This window comes from Eutrigla gurnardus, assembly GCF_963514095.1.
Source record: "Eutrigla gurnardus genome assembly, chromosome: 2".
In the NCBI taxonomy this organism is placed as follows: domain Eukaryota; kingdom Metazoa; phylum Chordata; class Actinopteri; order Perciformes; family Triglidae; genus Eutrigla; species Eutrigla gurnardus.
In genome coordinates this window covers 6,392,607-6,411,032 of record NC_139916.1, presented here as the reverse complement: position 1 = coordinate 6,411,032, position 18,426 = coordinate 6,392,607, and the positions used below count along the sequence as shown (strand labels likewise).

General features: G+C 41.1%; 1 protein-coding gene across 9 annotated transcripts in view; it reads right to left on the bottom strand.

Annotated features, from left to right (window-relative positions):
* Positions 1–18,426, bottom strand: part of cadpsb (Ca2+-dependent activator protein for secretion b) — a 59,677-nt gene that overhangs the window by 36,371 nt on the left and 4,880 nt on the right. For all 9 annotated transcript variants that reach the window (XM_084039836.1, XM_084039837.1, XM_084039838.1 and 6 more), the window contains exons 2-3: positions 8,840–8,953; positions 6,883–7,215 (exon numbers count right to left, since the gene is read on the bottom strand). In XM_084039836.1, the coding sequence (XP_083895962.1) occupies positions 6,883–7,215; positions 8,840–8,953 (447 nt within the window). The remainder of the gene's footprint in view (positions 1–6,882; positions 7,216–8,839; positions 8,954–18,426) is intronic.

Sequence of the window (18,426 nt, the reverse complement as noted above, 5' to 3'; positions counted from 1 at the left end):
TTGAGCAAGTTTTCAGTAAGAAATGAAATCTACCTCGTCTAACACGGGTGTCGTTATGTTGCGAAGTCTTTGAGTTTTACACACAGGTGCCATACCACTGGGTATGCTATGGGACATATTTCAGTTTTTCCTTTACACAGTCAGGCACATAAAACATTAATATTTGTTTATTAGCTTGTCAAAGGAGCATAGTGCGAACTGAATCTTGCAATTTGTTAGCAACAAGCCAAGCTGACAATGTTTTCTGAAAACCACCCACCTTTATATAATTTATGAGTTTTTTCTGTTTTTTCTGTTTGAGAAAGCACACACATCTAGATGCAGACCAGTGTGCGTTTCAATGCTAGCATAATACACATTTTGACTAGGTTGGCTGTCATATTTTGGGTTTGGGATATCATGGAGCTAGCCAAATATATTTGGTGAATAAAACATGACGTGAGAGAATCATCTCCGCCCAGCTGCACGATCTTTCCAGCTGAGCACCTGATCTATTTGTGATACAGCAGCGGAAAGTCCTCTCGTGTCCTGCTGCTGGGACACGAGCCAGAGCTGACCTCTGTGTGCCTTACGGTATTTCTCCCACTCCTATTACATTAACAGCCCTCGTCTTTCAGGCTTTATTATATTGATTCTCTGCCCCTTCCAGCAACCCTATTTTAAGGGAGAATGAGCTGAAGTCACAGGGCAGCTGTTAAAGGGGATGATCACACCGATAGAGCGGTAAAACACCAGTCTTATAGGAATTACGGGGCATCTTGATAGTTGCAAGCAGCAGAAAAAAAAACCATTTTGCTTTCTTTTATCTAGCTATTTTTTGCCGTTCTTTCTGTAATTGATTTTGTTCACTGATGTGCACATTATGAAGTGAAGTCAGACAGATGTTATCTTAAATGGAGGACAGTCAGTGTGAACCGTCAATTCTAGTGTGTTACCAGCGCTGGCCACTAAACAGCCACCCTGCTACATAACCCAGAGTTCCTGTTTAGTAGAGCACATAATCAGACGTTGCCACCAGCTGCAGCAGAATGTCTGCACTTGCAGCACAGCGGTACTCAGTGGTGTTCTGCCACGCAGTGACACTCGAACAGCGGTGAGCATCCTGTGGTAGGAAGTCTCAAATGCGTGAGTTTTCTTTTCGTTGTCATGTCCGATACCGGAAAACCAGATTCACCCACGACCATAGCTGTGACTGATACTGATTGCATTCCAGCCTGAGCCCGGACCCCCCCCACGTCCAACCTCCCACCTCCCGCTCCCCTGCTGTGCTGCATGACAAACGCTCAAGCTCTGGGCAATATTGGACCACGGTGCCAGCGACATCTGACTCGTCCAATCCCAAAAGAACTGTCACTGCCATGCCTGAAATTCCAGCAGCTTGACTTGTCTCTGCCTGACGCTGCGTTTTATACGGCCTCATCTGTGTGCCATCCCCCCCCCTCCCACAAAACACAAGCTAAAATCCTAAATCCATATGACCAGGAACATTCTGAAAAGTGTGCAAGACTGCTGCAGATAATCTTGGTCGTTGTGGCTGTGCAGATTGAAGCTTGTCTGCGAAATGGCTAACATGAGATGAGAGACTCTGAAGCATGTAATGTGAAGGGGGGATGGGGCCAGTTTCTTCTATTACTCCCATCTCTCTTGACAGCAGAGAAAAGCAAAGATGGTTGTGGCTGTGGGAGAAAGTAGAGCTGGAGGTCAACGTCAGTGTGAACTACTGTAATAGCTACTCCATACTGAGCCCAACAGCACCCCAATCTTTCCAAGCCTACACCTACTGAAAGGTCACCGTTGTCAATGGCCCACAGGCATGATTTAGGTGAACAGGCAATCATATAAAATAAGAATGGCTAAAAGGTAAGTTTGGATCTACGTTCCCGAAGCCGACAGCAGCACTGCAGCTAAATAAAGGTGACGCTGCCTCGGTGTTAGCCATGTGGACAGCGGGTTAAAGGTGACGGAGCCGAAGCAGGCAGGTAGTTAACAGCACAGCTGATGACAGATTCCCGAGTGGATGCTGGGAAATTAGAAGCAGATAGCCCACCTGGCCAGGGGCAGGTTTCTTCTAGAGAACAAAGGCAGGGCAGCTATAGGTCTAGATCGTAGCTGGATGAGACCTGGAGGACTTGAAGCAGCTGGTCTATCGTTAGAGTTTCACTGTGAAAGAAAGCTGCTCTTGTGCCGGTGTAGCGACATGCTTATTGAAAATGTACTAATGAATGGATGCTGTAAATAATTCTCCATCTCAACAAACATCTTAATTAACTTAGAGTAACATATCTTCAGTCTACTGCAGAGATTTGGTTTATTGTGTCTTTTTCATCTTCTTGAACGCTGTCCTACGCACTTATTTTATATTATATTACTATGTGCAATGCGGGAGGGGTTGTTCAAATGGGAAATTAACCGACTTTCCAGTTCCCCTCCAGCTCCACAGGACTATTTTTTGGGTTTTACAGTCATACTGTTTTTTTTTTTTTTTTTATAATTCCCTCTCACCAGCTTCATTTCCAGATGTTCTTACCCTCCATGGTGCTGGGTAGTGCTGAGTTAAGATATCTCTATTAAGGACAAACTTTTAATTTTTTCTTATATTAAACATTGTCAAGATTCCACACGAGTGTAATAAAGCTTCACCCTGCTTTGCGGCACCACTGCTTTTTCAGTTTAGAAGTGGCCGGGCGGGCATAGCAAATGCTTTCATCCTCTCCCAATCCTGTGTGCAGTGAAGAGGCTCCATTACGCAATTATATGAGCTACAGGCTAAACCAGGAAAAGCTCAGGCCTCATTTCCCAACTAACAGTTGCTGACAAGAGAAATTAAATAGAAAAAAGGAGGGGTCTCCTTCAAAGCCTGGCAGAGGGAAAGCTGATTTCAGTATGGTGTGGTCACTGGCATGAGGATTTTCTGCTTTTCTATATAATGAAGTAGAATTGGATTCCGACTGGTTTTGGGGGGAAATAATGTGAATGATCTAAATTTTAGGCATCAGGAAATTATGATGGGAATTTTCCGTATTTATAAAATAATGAATTTGTATTAATTGAGGATATAATGATATAAACAACCCCATACCACGGGACACAATGCCATCTCAGTCAGTTCGTCTCACTAATTAAAAATAAATACAATTAAATATGAATTAAATACAAATTGTAAAAATGCATAAAATCATATAAAACCCTTATTAAGCAATATGTTTGATGAAAACTTACCAAATGATTGTGTAAAGTGAAACGCTAACTCATAATGAAAAATAAAGTTAATTAAATGTGCTATACAAATAAAGCTGATTAAATTTGACTTGACTATGGATTACAATTTCATATCCACCACTCCATTGCCAAGCCACACTGTGCACTAAACCCTGGAAAAGGGAATAAAACTGTCTTCTCATCGCATCTGCCCACCAGCAGTCCAGTTACCTTCATGGCAGCTGACAAGTCCCTTTGGTACAACTCCTGTTGTTTTTAAATGCGCTGCACAAATATAGTTGACCTCTGCATTACAAAGTCATACAGGACAAAATGAGCTTCCTGCCAAAGCCATTTAGCCTTGGAAACAGCGTAGGTTGCGTATTTCCACTACTAGGACAGACAACGAAAGAAAAACGTTATACAATTGACAATTTATTTGTTTCCAACGCTATGCTTTAGTTATCTCGAAGCTACTACCCAGAATGACAAATAGTTTAGTTAAATAGAAAGGAGCGAGCCTCCTTAACGTAGGTATCGCCATTAAATGATCGTATCCATCCAGTGCTGAAGAATTAAGCTAAGGTTACCATGGAGAATTAAGCTAAGGTTACCATGGAGAATTAAGCTAAGGTTACCATAGAGAATTAAGCTAAGGTTACCATAGAGAATTAAGCTAAGGTTACCATGGAGAATTAAGCTAAGGTTACCATGGAGAATTAAGCTAAGGTTACCATGGAGAATTAAGCTAAGGTTACCATGGAGAACTAAGCTAAGGTTACCATGCAGGTAGTTGGAGTTGCTGGAGACCAAAACTGAGCGAAAAATAAAGAATAAGTATGAGACTTACATTCATTGGATAGTCAGAAGCACGACTCTTAATTAATATTAAGGCTCCTCCTTCAATTATGGACGTTGAAGTAGGCAACGGTATGCTAACGTCAACGCTAATATGGTACTAGCTCTATAGCTGTCAGCTTGTTTTGGAGTTATTCGCCCTCTTGTGGCAAACAGTGAGTAATGCAGCATTGACTAATGATTATTTGCTCAAAATGGTGATCGAGTTTGTTTTCTTGAGCCAATTGTGAAAACATTCAAATTAGACAAAAAGACTTAATGCTGAATATATTTATGCATATGCAATGTCTCCTTATTTTACTGTAAAATAAACAAGGACACTATCTGAAGACACTATACCAAACAAATGTCACCTATGCACCTTTTGAGAAAATGAATACTGCTTGTACTTTTTGAGATTCTTCCTTTAGTCTTTCATTGCTTACAGAGCACACAACAGCTTGGTAACTATTGTCATAATAGGGATTATGAATCATTTCACAGAGTTTAATAAGAACCTGTTTAAATGTCATGCGCTGCTCAGATTGTGCTGTTCCCACGTCAAAGTGTGTGCATAGCGAAGTCAGTTTGGTTAAATGATTTGAGAGAAGCAAAATATCTTTTCATGTGCTTTTGCCTGCCTTCACTCTCTCTAGTCTGCAGTTATACAACTGATTGCTGCCCTAGCTGTTTTCTTTAAAACCCAAAATAAACCTGACCACTGCCAGGTTCAAAAACACATATCTCTTTTTAATCTATTTGAGGCAATGTTCATATTTAGGCCAAATTAAAAGTGGACAGTGGACACAAAGTTCTACTAATATAATTAACAAGTGATGGTGTACAAAACTGCTTTGCAACACAGACACCAAAAAGATTTTCTGACAGTTGTTTGGTTACGCTTGGTGTCACCACAGCTAAAAAACCCAGAGCCATCAGGGAGTCGAGCTCCGAGTCCGGCTGGTGCAGCCGCCGGCCGTACCAGCCTGATTAGTCTGATAGCCATTTCTAGGGGCTGCTCTTGCTTCAGCATGAGACAGAAATAGTTCAGTGCGCCCTTTCTACTATTTGGATGTAACTGCAAAAAAAATGTAAATCCCTAGCGATGGTTAAAAAAAAAAAGAACTGATGGCCTCTGAATCCCAGCCAATCCATGAAAACCTTTCATCCACTCCCAGCAGCCCTGAGCTCCTGCTGACTGAGTTGCTGCATCTCCTTTTCAGCGAGGACTTTATCATTTAGTAGAGGGCGATATATGGCTGCTTATTTCTTACTGACAAGATGTTCAAAGTGAGAATCAGTACAGTCTGATGTCTTCATTAGAATAGCAAACGAAATGAGAGCGAGAGAGAGAGAGAGAGAGAGAGAGAGAGAGAGAGAGAGAGATGATCCAAGAACAGCAGAAAAAGCAGATCAGTAAAAACAGAAATTGTGGTTCTCTTGTGCAAATTATGTAATATGTATTCACATATGTACATACATAAAAGATCAATTCAAAACAAATCAGTCCCTTTACGCAACGACGACCTAGATGCATTTCCCATTTTTACCTCCGTTATTTGTCACAAATCAGTATCACACCACAGTATGAAGCCGCACACGAACACATTTCTGCAACATACGTGTCTTTATGTTGGTGTATTGTTGAATGATCTTGTGTAGCTCTGTATTGTTGAGACTGGGATCTGCTCAGCTCAATGGTATTACGTTGTGCTTGCAGATTTCTGACTGGATACTAGCAGCTCTGCTGCCAGCACATTAAGAAAAACTAGGTTAAGCATCTTCAAAGGCTTGGGAAGAAAAAAATGCACAGTGGATTTGGAGGATATACGGCGATGCACGGCACCTCGGCATTAGAAGCATCTAACGAATGAACACTCTGCAGAACAGAGGCCATATTGATCTTTGCCAACAGAGACATTTGAAGAATACTGAACCATCTCATTTGTTTAACAGCACCGCATGCCATCCGCCTAGATTTATACAGTGCATTAGCCACTGTTGAATGAAGGATGACACCTGGTCCAAAGAAATTCAGCATTTTAAAACTCTCTGGCTTCCAATAGGGGAGTCCATTAGATCGAAATGAGTTATGTTTTTTTATGCACTGAATGATGAGCAGATGTAAATGAGTCGGAGCCCTGCAAATTCTGTCATGATGAGACTTTTAATTAACATCCTGAAGAAAGAATACGTTAGTGCTACTTTCAGCGTTCCCAGAGCAGTAACACAAAAAAGACAGCAATGGAAGGAGAGTTATGTCTGACACAAGCCCCCTGTGTCCACTATTATCCCATAATCTCAGCTATGAAGTATTAATGCCTGGTATCGGGAGATACATCTTGAGGAGACACATTTATTTTTAAAGTAAGTTCATTCAACAACTACACCTTGTCTATTGCAAATACTAATAAACAAGTCATTAAATAGCCATTATTATCATTAATCTAGTTAGCACAACAGTAAACAAATGATAGAAGGTTGATTATTGTTGAGCATTTGTCTGATTAAGCATTTTCATGGAGTATTTTGACATATTATGACATATTTCGCTAAATTGTGATTCTACCCTCTTAATGTCAAATTGTTTTATTCAGAGAGATCAACACAATATTATTGTGTTTTCACACTTTAGCCGAGGAGTTTCTTTGCAAGAATCTGGTACATTTGGTGAATTATTGTCTGTAATAATAAAAAAGCCCTAAATTGATCTGGGTTTAATTTGAGTCAAACACAAGGGTTGCAAAAAAATATCTAAGTTCTGAAATGCCTTTAAATATCTTTCTTTCAGCTTGCGCTCAAATATTTGGGCCGAGTGTATCTTCCGAGTGGGGGTTGAGCTCTTACCTGACAGGCTTGATAAAGCAGCTGGTGCTCGAACTTCTTGATGCCGAGGATGTTCTGGAACATCTCGTACAGCTGGTCCTTGCTGAGGATCAGCTCGGAGGCCGCGCTGGCCGTCATGCGTTGCTGTGCCTTGCGTGGATCCTCGTCGCCGCGGTAGATGGTGTCGAACTTTGCCATCCAGGAGCTGAGCACCGTCTCCTTGCTCAGGCCGTCGATCTCGGGGAGGCTGCGCACGCGCTTCTCGATGTGCCTCTTGAACACTTCCCTGAAATCGTTGGCCGAGAAGCCGCCACTCTGGACCATCTTAGCCACGCGGTCGCTCTTTAGGAACACCTACGTCGTGAGAGAACAATGTCAGTAATTGCGGCACGTGTGAGATGGAGAGATCCATAAAAAGAAATACTTTTATGTTATGACCAGTAATTTGGTTGCTCAAGACTAAAAAATAGACTCATAGTTACAGTAGAATACATTGCATAAGAGTTGTGAGAAGCTTTTCCGTCTTAAATATATATTTCTGTCTTTATCAGCAAAGGGGACTGTTCTTTTATAATGTTGCTATTGCACAATTGGAGGCAGCATATACATATTTTACTCAACACAACCAAAGCTACATTCTGTCTCCTGCTAATGACAGCCTAACAGGGACAGAGACAGGCGATGCTATAGTGTCACAGCATCAAGCGAAGTAGCCATCAGAGCCGACCGCTTTGTCACTCTGACAGTCACATTTCGTTCTTAGCATCCATTATGGCTAAAAAAGCAGCCACTCCTGTCCTGAAACATGACAGTACAGTGCTTCATTACCCTTGTCATTTGGGATATGTATCAGTGGATAACAACACTTTGCAGGTTGAATTTGTATAAGAAGCTGGTTTCCCATTTGCATTTGTTCTGGCTAACTCGGATATCCAGGCAGAGAGAGGCCGCTGGAGGCAGCTGCTGCAGTGGGAAGGATATGTTTGGCAGAAGGTACCCTCCAGAATCTGAGCTGCCGAGAGCAAACACCAACGGGCGGTGCCTTAATTTAATTGTCTGCGTCCGAAAGAAGGAGTGTGAGAGGCAACAAGCTGCTAAGTGTGCAGCCGGCACGGCAGAGAAAAACAGCATGAAGAGCCGGCATATTTTCACATCTTATTCAGTAAATTATGGATGTATTTCAACCAAACCAGAGGTGCTGCTTGTTGGAACGCTGGAAAGTCTAACAAAGGAGCCTGTCATAGAATTCAGAAGATGTACAAAGATGTGGATTACATTTGCCATCAGCACTGATAGGACATCCACATAAAATGTGGCAAATAATCCCTTGAAATATAACACAAAATAAACTAAATCCTGGTCAACTGTCAAATACATTTCATCTTGTAATTACCTTCCATGCCTATAAACTGTAAAAGTCTATATTTGCCTTTCCTGATGGTTCCAACCTCATACTTCAGTTTTTCATAATGGCTATACTTGTTTTTTCCATCATGGATTTGGTCATTATGCGCGGCAATAATGACTTTTTCATCTGCCGACTGAATAGCGAGGTTGGAAAAGATGGCTGTGTCAGCCACATGCTCTGACTCATAATCTGTGCAGTGCAAAAGCTTTAGCCACCATTTTACCACTCAGGCATCTGAATATAAGCATTCTGACATGGAATAGCAGCAGGAATGTGTTGTGCTTTTCTGATTTTTTTAGACTTGCCGTCCTTTCTTGTTTTCAATGTGCTGCAAAAGCGATCCAGAGCATACGGTGCACATAATAACAAATACTCTACATCACATGTCCCAAAATTGTTGATATTTATAGGTAATGAATGATCTCAAATTTCTGTAATGCATTTCTGAAATGGGGACACATATGAATGATGTATTTCACATTAATTTATTCATTTGAAAGCAAGTCTCTGCACTTCGATAACAAAATGGTTCTGACTGTCATTGTGCTGCTATCGGTGGTGTGTTGGTACCTCATTGTAGCTCTGCACAGCATTGATGAATGCCTCGTCAGCCACGATTTGTGTGTCTCCATTGAGGAAGGCCTGAAAACGATCCTTGGTCTGCTGAAGCTGCTGCTTGGTTATCTGTAGAAGCAAGCGAAAACAACAGGTCACCCCAACATTGAAGCCAGGTTAGGAAAACAAGCACACATTACTTTAAAGATAGAATATCAACCCATTTTAATAAATAATTCTGGACGAGCAGAGCAGTCCAGCATCCTTTCCCCAAGAAACTTCCTCAAGCTCCTCCTGGAGAACAACAAGCACTCCCAGGCCAGTTGTGACATGTAATCCCTGTAGTGGCTGCTGTCTATGGGAGGGAACAAGCATAACAAGGTCCTCCCAAATCTCTGAGCTCCTCACGATAATAACATGGAGTGAAACCAGGAACCTCATCTCAGCTGATTGTATCCACAATCTCATTCTTCCTATTGTGACTGCAAGTAAGAGTTGGAACTGAAATTGACTGTTAAATTGAGAGCTGTGAGCTCTGTCTTTACTACTTACAGTCTGATACACCGCCCCTAAACTGCAGTCGATCTTTCAATCCTTTTATACCATTGCTCACAAATAAAACCCCCAAGGTACCTGTATTCCACCACTCAAATATTCCCCTTCCCTAACCTCAATTGAGCAATCCACCATCCCGCCTGAGATTGTAGGTCACGGTCTGACGAAGCCAAAAGGACAACATCATCCGCAAATAGAGGAGACAACATCTTAATATAACCCAACTGGGCAAACTCTTGGCCTTCTTTCCTCTTTGATATCCTGTCCATGAATATCAGAAATTAGAGAGGTTACCAGGCTTGTCAGACTCCAATCAATCCAAAAAAATAAACAAACCTACTGCTTTGATTGTACAGGGAAGAAAATATATTTCTTTAGTTTGTTACTCCTCTACAGTCCAAATACGGTCACTTCCATTCACTGGTTGCAAAAATCTTGCACTCCTTAAATACAGTCTATAGTCAAGACTGCACAAAGCAGATGATGGAAGTAGCCATTTTATTTCCTTCTTATCTCTGTTGAAAGTAGCACATGCCTAATACTGATCAGGCACTCGAAGCAGCATCTGCTATAGCTTGTACTCACATGACAATTAACCTCTAGACTTTGTTGGTATTTAATTATTCCTAAAACAGCCCATGTAGACGTTGCTGAAGGGCCAAACTAAGGATTCACATCGGCCTCAGCTTTACTTTGTTTAGTGCTAATTGGCAAAAGCTAGCATGCTAACTACGTTGGAGAGCATAATGTTAAACCTGCTAAACATCAGCTGATTAGCATTACCATTGTGAACATTTTAGCATTTAGCAGCCTTTAGCACATTTTTCTATCAAGATATAAATCCATATTATTAAACGTGGGACATTTTTTATTCTTTCACTTTTGATTCTCTCAGGTTTCGATGTCCTTGGATTGATTGCAGACTGTCTCCCTCTGGCAACTCCTTTCATCTACAGTCGAAGCTGTAGTTTAAATCAAACATGCACAAGGACCCGCTGGTAACATGCGTGCCTGTGTGCGTTCAGCCGCACATCACAAGTGACAGACTTTGAGTGAGATGGAAAAGTATCACATATCATGTGCCTTTGAGGCAATCTCAACACCATCTGCGTGTCCATCGTACTACTCCCACCCTCAGTACAGTCAGTAATGTTCAGAATGTAATGTAACACAAGATTTCTGCATCAGAGGCAAAGTCAAAGTTTGGTTTAATAAGAAAGATTAACAAATGTGCATATAAATAGAGGTTGACAACATGACCTCTCTCTCATCACTGACAATAAATATAAAACAAAGCTTTGCCAATGATTCCACCAAAAAGGGCCGCTCCTCACGACAGTTGTGGAAGAATGATTCGCATGATGATACCATCTAATGTCGAAACATAAAAGATGCACTTAACGGCATCAGGGATCAGTGTGCACTTCTGCTTCAAGGTTTCAGGGTTATTCTTTTTTTTTTTTTTTTTTTGCAAGAGCGACTGTAGATGTGAGATTAAAGAGAACATGTGGACCATCTCTGCTATGTTTCAATAGACCACAGTGTTCATGGAATATCCTGAGGCAAGGAATGTTAATATTAACACCGTTATGCAAATCAGTCCGGTCTATAGAGACTCTCAGAGGCTGAAGTCAATACACTCGTCCTTGGTTTCTTGTCCATTTCTGAAAGCAAGAGGGTCAGGATAAGTACAGCACACGGTTTCATAATGCACATTATACTGGTATATAACACACAGCATGGACTGATTTATTAGACCTTCTTTCCTTTTTCTCATGAGAACATGTTCCCTTACAAATTCTGAAGAGTCAAGTCAATTATATTTTAAGTAGAGCCTTTACAATCGGTACATCATATGACGCCCTCGTCCAAAGACCCTCGATTCAGATCAGGGAGAAATTCCACCCCCGAAAAAATCCCTTTCAAGAGGGAAAAATGTAAGAAATGTGTACATAGACGATGATGAGCTACAATCAATTCACCACCAAGGAAAGCAGAATGTGTAATAAACTACAGTATGGGCTGAGATGGTTTCTATTGACGAGCTGCTGGGCCTTTGCTAAAGGTACAAAAGCAGACTTGAACCAGGCTGACTGGAATAATTTAAGGCAAAGCTAGCACTTCTCCCACTAGACCTGAGGTCACTGTAGCTTTATTGAATACAAACTCTGGCACATAGCAACAGCATTACTGTTTAAAAGCATCTAAAAACAACTAGACTATGCTGTGCCTGACGAAATAGATCGCTGATCACTTTTATCGTAACTTGTTGAGGAGCAATTTATCGATGAATTGATTGATAGACAATTAATAAGCAACTATTTTGCAACTCTCAAATGTGAGGATTTAATGCATGACAATTAATTGCATCAAACGGGGTATTGAGAATAAAACAAGCAATTTGAAGTCAATCGCCATTGAAAGTCATTATTGTTACATTATTTTCTGACACGTATAGGTGAAAAAATTAATCAAGAAAAAAAGAACTGCCAGATTATTTCACAATGGGAAAAAATCCCGAGTTCCAGCCCTGGCTGTGAGTCATGTGGGCAAGGACAACGTGGCCTCTATTAACCTCACATATTAACGTCGTATTCCCTTTTCACACATGCAGGAGAATCACAGAGACGTTATAATGAACTCTAAGAGATGGGCTATTGGCAGTCGTCCAAACACTGGCTGAACACATTCATGTTTTACCTGAAGATTTTTACCGCAAAAGGTCAAAGCTAATAATACTTTTGCTTCTGCTGACAGCTTCTCTCGGCTGATCTGACTTTATGTGACAACACAGCAAGCTGCAGACACTGTGTGTGTGTGTGTGTGTGTGTGTGTGTGTGTGTGTGTGTGTGTGTGTGTGTGTGTGTGTGTGTGTGTGTGTGTGTGTGTGTGTGTGTGTGTGTGTGTGTGTTTGAAGAGCTGACACTGAAGTACACAGTGGTAAACCAGGCGAAATGTGTCTACTTCTCCAGCAAAATACAGCTCGGCAGCATAAAGTATTTATGACTTTCAGTTCTGCGTGCTCTTTCTTCCTCTGCTGATTGGAGAACTGTGCTGATTAGCAAACCACGTTGATGGATGAGAGAAAATGCCTCCATTTTCATCAGTATTGCCAGACGCCCGATACATACTTTTCCTGCTTCACTCCTATTGATTCTCTCTCTGTGGCTCTTATCAAGATTGCAGTGTTGCGTCGTGATTCATTGGCTTGCAATGAAGCGGGCAGTGACATTAATCACCCTTCACATATCAATAGATGCACGTTGCATTGGCTTAACGTATAGCAACTTTATTACAGTTCAGAATTACTATGGATTTGAGTTTATCGTTCGATGTGGAGTATAGCTGTGGGAGTGCATTTTAATTAAAAACTGGTTTTATGCTAAATTATAAATATTACTTAGTTTATGGTCTGAGGGCTGCACAGTGGTGGGTAGCACTATCGCCTCCCTGAGAGAGGGTACCGGGTTCGATTCCCGGTTCGGGTTCCTTCTGTGTGAAGTCTGCATGTTCTCCCTGTGTCAGCCCGGGTTCTCTCCGGGTTCTCCGTCTTCCTCCCACAGTCCAAAGACATGCAGGGTGGGGACCTGTCTGTCTCTACATGTCGGCCCTGTGATAGACTGGTTACCTGTCTGTCTCTACATGTCAGCCCTGTGATAGACTGGTTACCTGTCTGTCTCTACATGTCAGCCCTGTGATAGACTGGTTACCTGTCTGTCTCTACATGTCAGCCCTGTGATAGACTGGTTACCTGTCTGTCTCTACATGTCGGCCCTGTGATAGACTGGTTACCTGTCTGTCTCTACATGTCGGCCCTGTGATAGACTGGTTACCTGTCTGTCTCTACATGTCGGTCCTGTGATAGACTAGGTACCTGTCTGTCTCTACACGTCAGCCCTGTGATAGACTGGTTACCTGTCTGTCTCTACATGTCAGCCCTGTGATAGACTGGTTACCTGTCTGTCTCTACATGTCGGTCCTGTGATAGACTAGGTACCTGTCTGTCTCTACACGTCAGCCCTGTGATAGACTGGTTACCTGTCCAGGTGAACCCTGCCATTCAATGTCAGCTGGGATCGGCTACAGCCCCCCATACAGGTAGATGGATGGATGGTTGTTTGATAGATAGCATGTAGATTAAATAGCGTGTAGATAAAATGAAGGAAACACTTGAACTAAAAATAACAAATACTGTACAACATCTTTCAAGGTTCGGGTTCATAGTTTTCCCCCTCAGGCTCGTGTCTTTAGTGATTATTCAGTGAACCAAAATAGGATATTTCTACTTACTGCTTTGTCAATAACGTGTGGAGTGGAGTGTAGGTTGTACGGGTCTTTTTATAACATGTTTTTGGTATGACTGTTTGTCTCTCATACACAACACAACAGAAGATACCGGATAGCTTTTAATAGACAACGGAAACAATAAAGGAAAACTCATTTTAAAGGCTGCTCAAATGTTCTTAGCTGTCAGTCAATACCGTCAATAATAGTTACATAAGACGTGTCAATTATAGAGACTATTCAGGACCATAGGGTCATAAATGGGATTTACAACATGTACATGTGTGAGATTTTTTAATTATACAATGTGAACCAGGTTGCTGAAACTCTCATTATCTTATCTCGTTCACATGAAGAAAAGAGAGTTGAGTGCAGGTCGTATTTGATTATTACAATCATGTAACGGGCTTCAGAAGAGCAGCTCTTGTCTCTGTGTATAAATAGTACATTTATGCTTTTGTGTACCTTCATTTGGTTACAAAGAAAGGGAGACTTCAGGATAACATATAATAATGAACAATAATGGGATTATATTCATATTTATCACACAGAGGGCTGTAATCAACCGGGCTTGCAATATATCCAGCACATCAGCTGTTCTTGCAGTGCTTTGACGAGTGGTAATTAGCTAATTGAATGCAGTATATATACTGTAGAAATTGTAGTTCAGACACTTTTTCTAGAGGTTGCATAACGGTAAGTTATGGTGGTTTTCCAAAATGATATGGCTACAGATTTTACCGTTTTCAGTGATGGCTGATAAATACACTGGGAACTGATTCATAAAAAAATATTGACCGACATGCGGTTTAATATAAAATGAAGATACCAGGCATCCCCATTAAAAATTTGAAGTCTATTAACCTGAAAAGGAGGGTTAACTTCACTCCCATGACATCAAATGTGCAGGGTGATGATTAAAGGATATATCACGCAAACTAAATCTTCTCAAAGAGTGTAAATCTGTCCACTCAGGAAAGAGCTGCCCAGCCAAAGCTGCTGCCGCTGTTCAGCAAATATATAGTATTGTCAAATCCTGTCGCCAGACAAAGCATACTTCAGTCTGGTTGCAGATGACACCACCAGCCCACATCTGAGCAAACAGCAAACAGGAGTACGGGAGCAAAGGTGCTGCGTGACAGCTGCACAAAATCTACCAGCGACCGGGCCTCATCAAACACCAGTGTCCCGACTGGGGTCGCGAAAAAAAAACTACAATTATACAAAGACAGATGCACAAACTATTATCTCCAGCCACACATTGTTCTGGAGGTGCACACCCTCAAACGCACAAACAGCGCCGCGCGGTTAGTAAACAGCCAGGTGTAGACTCTGCAGACGGAGCTTGACACACGGCAAACAGGGATGAAAACAGGGAGCTCTGGCTCTGTATAACCCGAGTCTTCACACTGTCATCGAATTTAGGAGCTGTGGCACGGCTGATATATAAAGGAGAACACAGTGTTCACAACCAACTATAAGCCCCATCGTGTAACAGTCACCCAGTATCACACCAGCAAGCCGCGCAGCATTATACTTATGGAAAATAAGCCCTTCACCCAATATGACAAGTATGGACACGTGAACCTCCACATCGAGACGATACGATCAATGGAACGATTTGCATCAATTTGGAGCAAAACTGTCAAATCAATGCCGTCTATTCCATTGCAGGCAGGCCTCATGTTTTTCAGTGATGTGAGTTCTTAGTTCTGCCTGCTTTTAATTACATTCATTTGACGACTTATGAATAAATGCATTCATGCTTACCGTAACACTTGGCAAGGACTTTTTATAACGTTCCCTCTGAATGTTCTTTGAGCTTAACCCCGCTGTATGTTTTGCATTAAGCAGCAAGTTATTTTTCAGATTTTACATGCAAAACATATGATCAAAATTAAACAGGATGCATTGGTATGAAGTCACAACAGAACATAAATAAACTGCTTATGTACCCAGGCATCAATAATTTAAATAATCAATCAAAATGTGGAGTATTTTGTCTACATTGACTTAAACTGAAATTTTGTTTAGATTTTTTGAAGGTCTCTGGTGGACAGGCCAACATTAAAAAGTAAAAAAAATAAAATAAATAAAAGCCCCCTTATTATAATCCTTTTTTATGATAAGAGGATTTTAAATGATTGTATTTATTTACTTTGCATATCTCCTCTGTCCTTGCTTGATAGTGTTTCTCAGTCATGGATCAAAATACTGCAGTGCCTCAACGCTATTATAAATTGTCGAATACACAAGGCAGACTCTCTGATGTTGGTGCATTAATCTCATCAAGAACCAGAGATATAAATCCTTTCCTTCCACCCTCCCATCACAAATAACTTACTGTCTTTCCCCCTCTTCTCTTTGTCTAGTAAATCTATCTCACTGCTCTCCTTTTAAAGGTGATTACCTCCGATCTCCATGTCTTTGTGCCAATATGCTGTTCAGATGCTCAGTGTGGTTTGCGTTGTGTGTATTCTTCAACAGCAAACTGTCATCATCATACAGATCATACAGATAACATCAGAGATATTTACTTAAGAGCTCAGTAACACTTTTGAAGATTGTAGACAGAAGGAAAATATTGAATCATTCTCGCAGATTTGGGCGTGTTGTGCTAGCAGCGGATATGATGACTGGCCTAGATGTGCTGTAAGCTCAATTCTTTCTACCTTCACAACAACTGATTTATGAAAAAATTATCAAACTTGCAGTCTTTAGCTCCAACGGACAGACTCAAGTGACTTGAGGCACTGTTGGAGCCACAAACAGTAGCTGTTATCGGACTGTGATATGTAATGTTGTGTGATTAGAGTTTAGATTAGGTTTTCTTTTGCTGTCCACATAGAGCTATTGTAATTATTTATGCTGTTTTACTGCATTGGGGTGTGAAAAAAAAACCTGTACGTTTTTAAGAAGGTGGCACAACAACATGTGAATCCCATAATAACACACGGAAGGAAATTTAGAGTGAGCGTCAACCTGACAAACAGCGTCATGGCTGCTCCAGGCTGCAGCTTGAGTTCTTTATGCCTCACTGAGAGGGAAGGAGAGGTTCAACAGAAGACTGCAGCAATGATCCTGCTAGAGCTCTTACCTCCGTCTTCTGTCTTTAATGTGGAAAACCACCACTACTAATCTCTCCCTCCGTCTCCCTCCTCTCTGTCTTATTCCTGTTCCACACCCGGTCATTTTCACTTTGAAGCAACGTTTCATGGGAGCTAACGCAACTGCACACGTTTGCCTTCAACAGCCTTCATTTCACTTTCAAGACTCAGAAATGAAAAAGTGTGATAATGTACAATCACACATTGTGTTCATCAAGAAACGGCACAATTGAAGCAAAATATATGTGATTATAACGCTTTGAGAAAACACGTCGTTTTGATCTGCTTTGGTTGAACTGCTTGTTTTGACGCATGTAGAGGTACCGATGTGAATTAATGATGTACATGGCATTGTGATTAATAGGTGCAGGCTGCACCGACATCTTTAGTCGCTGGGATCGTTCGAGCATTAACACACAAAGCACACGTTGATCTGTTTGGGGTCGCTTTAGCAGCCCACCAATCTCAGCACCGCGTTTCACACCTAAATGTTGTGATTGCTGTTGCGGTGATGTGTTAAAGTTAACGTTTGGCAGGAAGTAAACTTGGACTGCAGCTGTTTTTTCCAGCACAATTCCAATAAAATAATCTGTAATCACCATCAGCATGATGATGAGAGTGGAGACTATTAGTCGATTAACTAATTAGTCAATTGACAGAGAATATTAATTGCGACTATTTTGACAATTGATTGATTTTTTAATGCTTTTTTCATGCAAAAATAAAAATATAATCTTGTTGCTAAAATGAGAATGCCCGCTGCTTTTCTTATAGCTTTATGTGGTAAATTGAATGTTTTTGTATTGACAGTTGGTCTGACAGAACATGCAATTTGAAGATCCCTTTGGACTGTGTGATAGCGATTTTCTGTCATTTTGTTCTCATTCGACAGACCTGAAAATAACCAGCAGATTCACTGCAAATGGAAACAATGCTGCCCTAGTTTAAATTCCCATATGGTTAATCAGAATCTTACTATAATAAGAAATATTACGTAAAGCTTGGTAAGGAAATGTATGTTGTTTGTTTTTCCAGTTGCATTGCCAGCCCGGGCAGCTGATGTCTAATGTCCATTTTCAATGAACCAGTTTTTTGTTTTCCACTTTTTTCAGAGTACGACTAATGCGATGTATTGGGAGCATCCAGGGATTATGTATCAACAATGAAAAAAGATTGACAGGAGCCCTGCAGATTAATCTGTCTCAACCCATGCAGTCTGCATGCAGGGACATATTAACGGGTCCAAATCATGTCCATGGGCTGTGTCCTTCAGAAAACATGGGTCTTTTGTGTTGTACCACTATTAAGGTTAAACAAATGCTAAGTGTAGATGGTTAACATTTGTCTGCCCAAATTAAGATGCCACTTTGGACAGCAGACACAATTAATGAGACAAAGGTTGCACTATAATTAACAAGTACATACTGAATTCTGAGAGAAATATCACTATGCAAGATGTTCTTTCAAGCCAGAACACAGATACATATTTGCCTCTTATGAGGAGTAAGCCCTCACATGATGAAACGTCATACATCTATGTGCAAATGTCAAAAAACAAACTATTTTTGTCAGTACGTTTGCCCTGTGTGCAAATATCAGGTCACACCGATTATTTAAATGCACAAGGCTGACATGAGTCAGTTTGATTCTGACTAT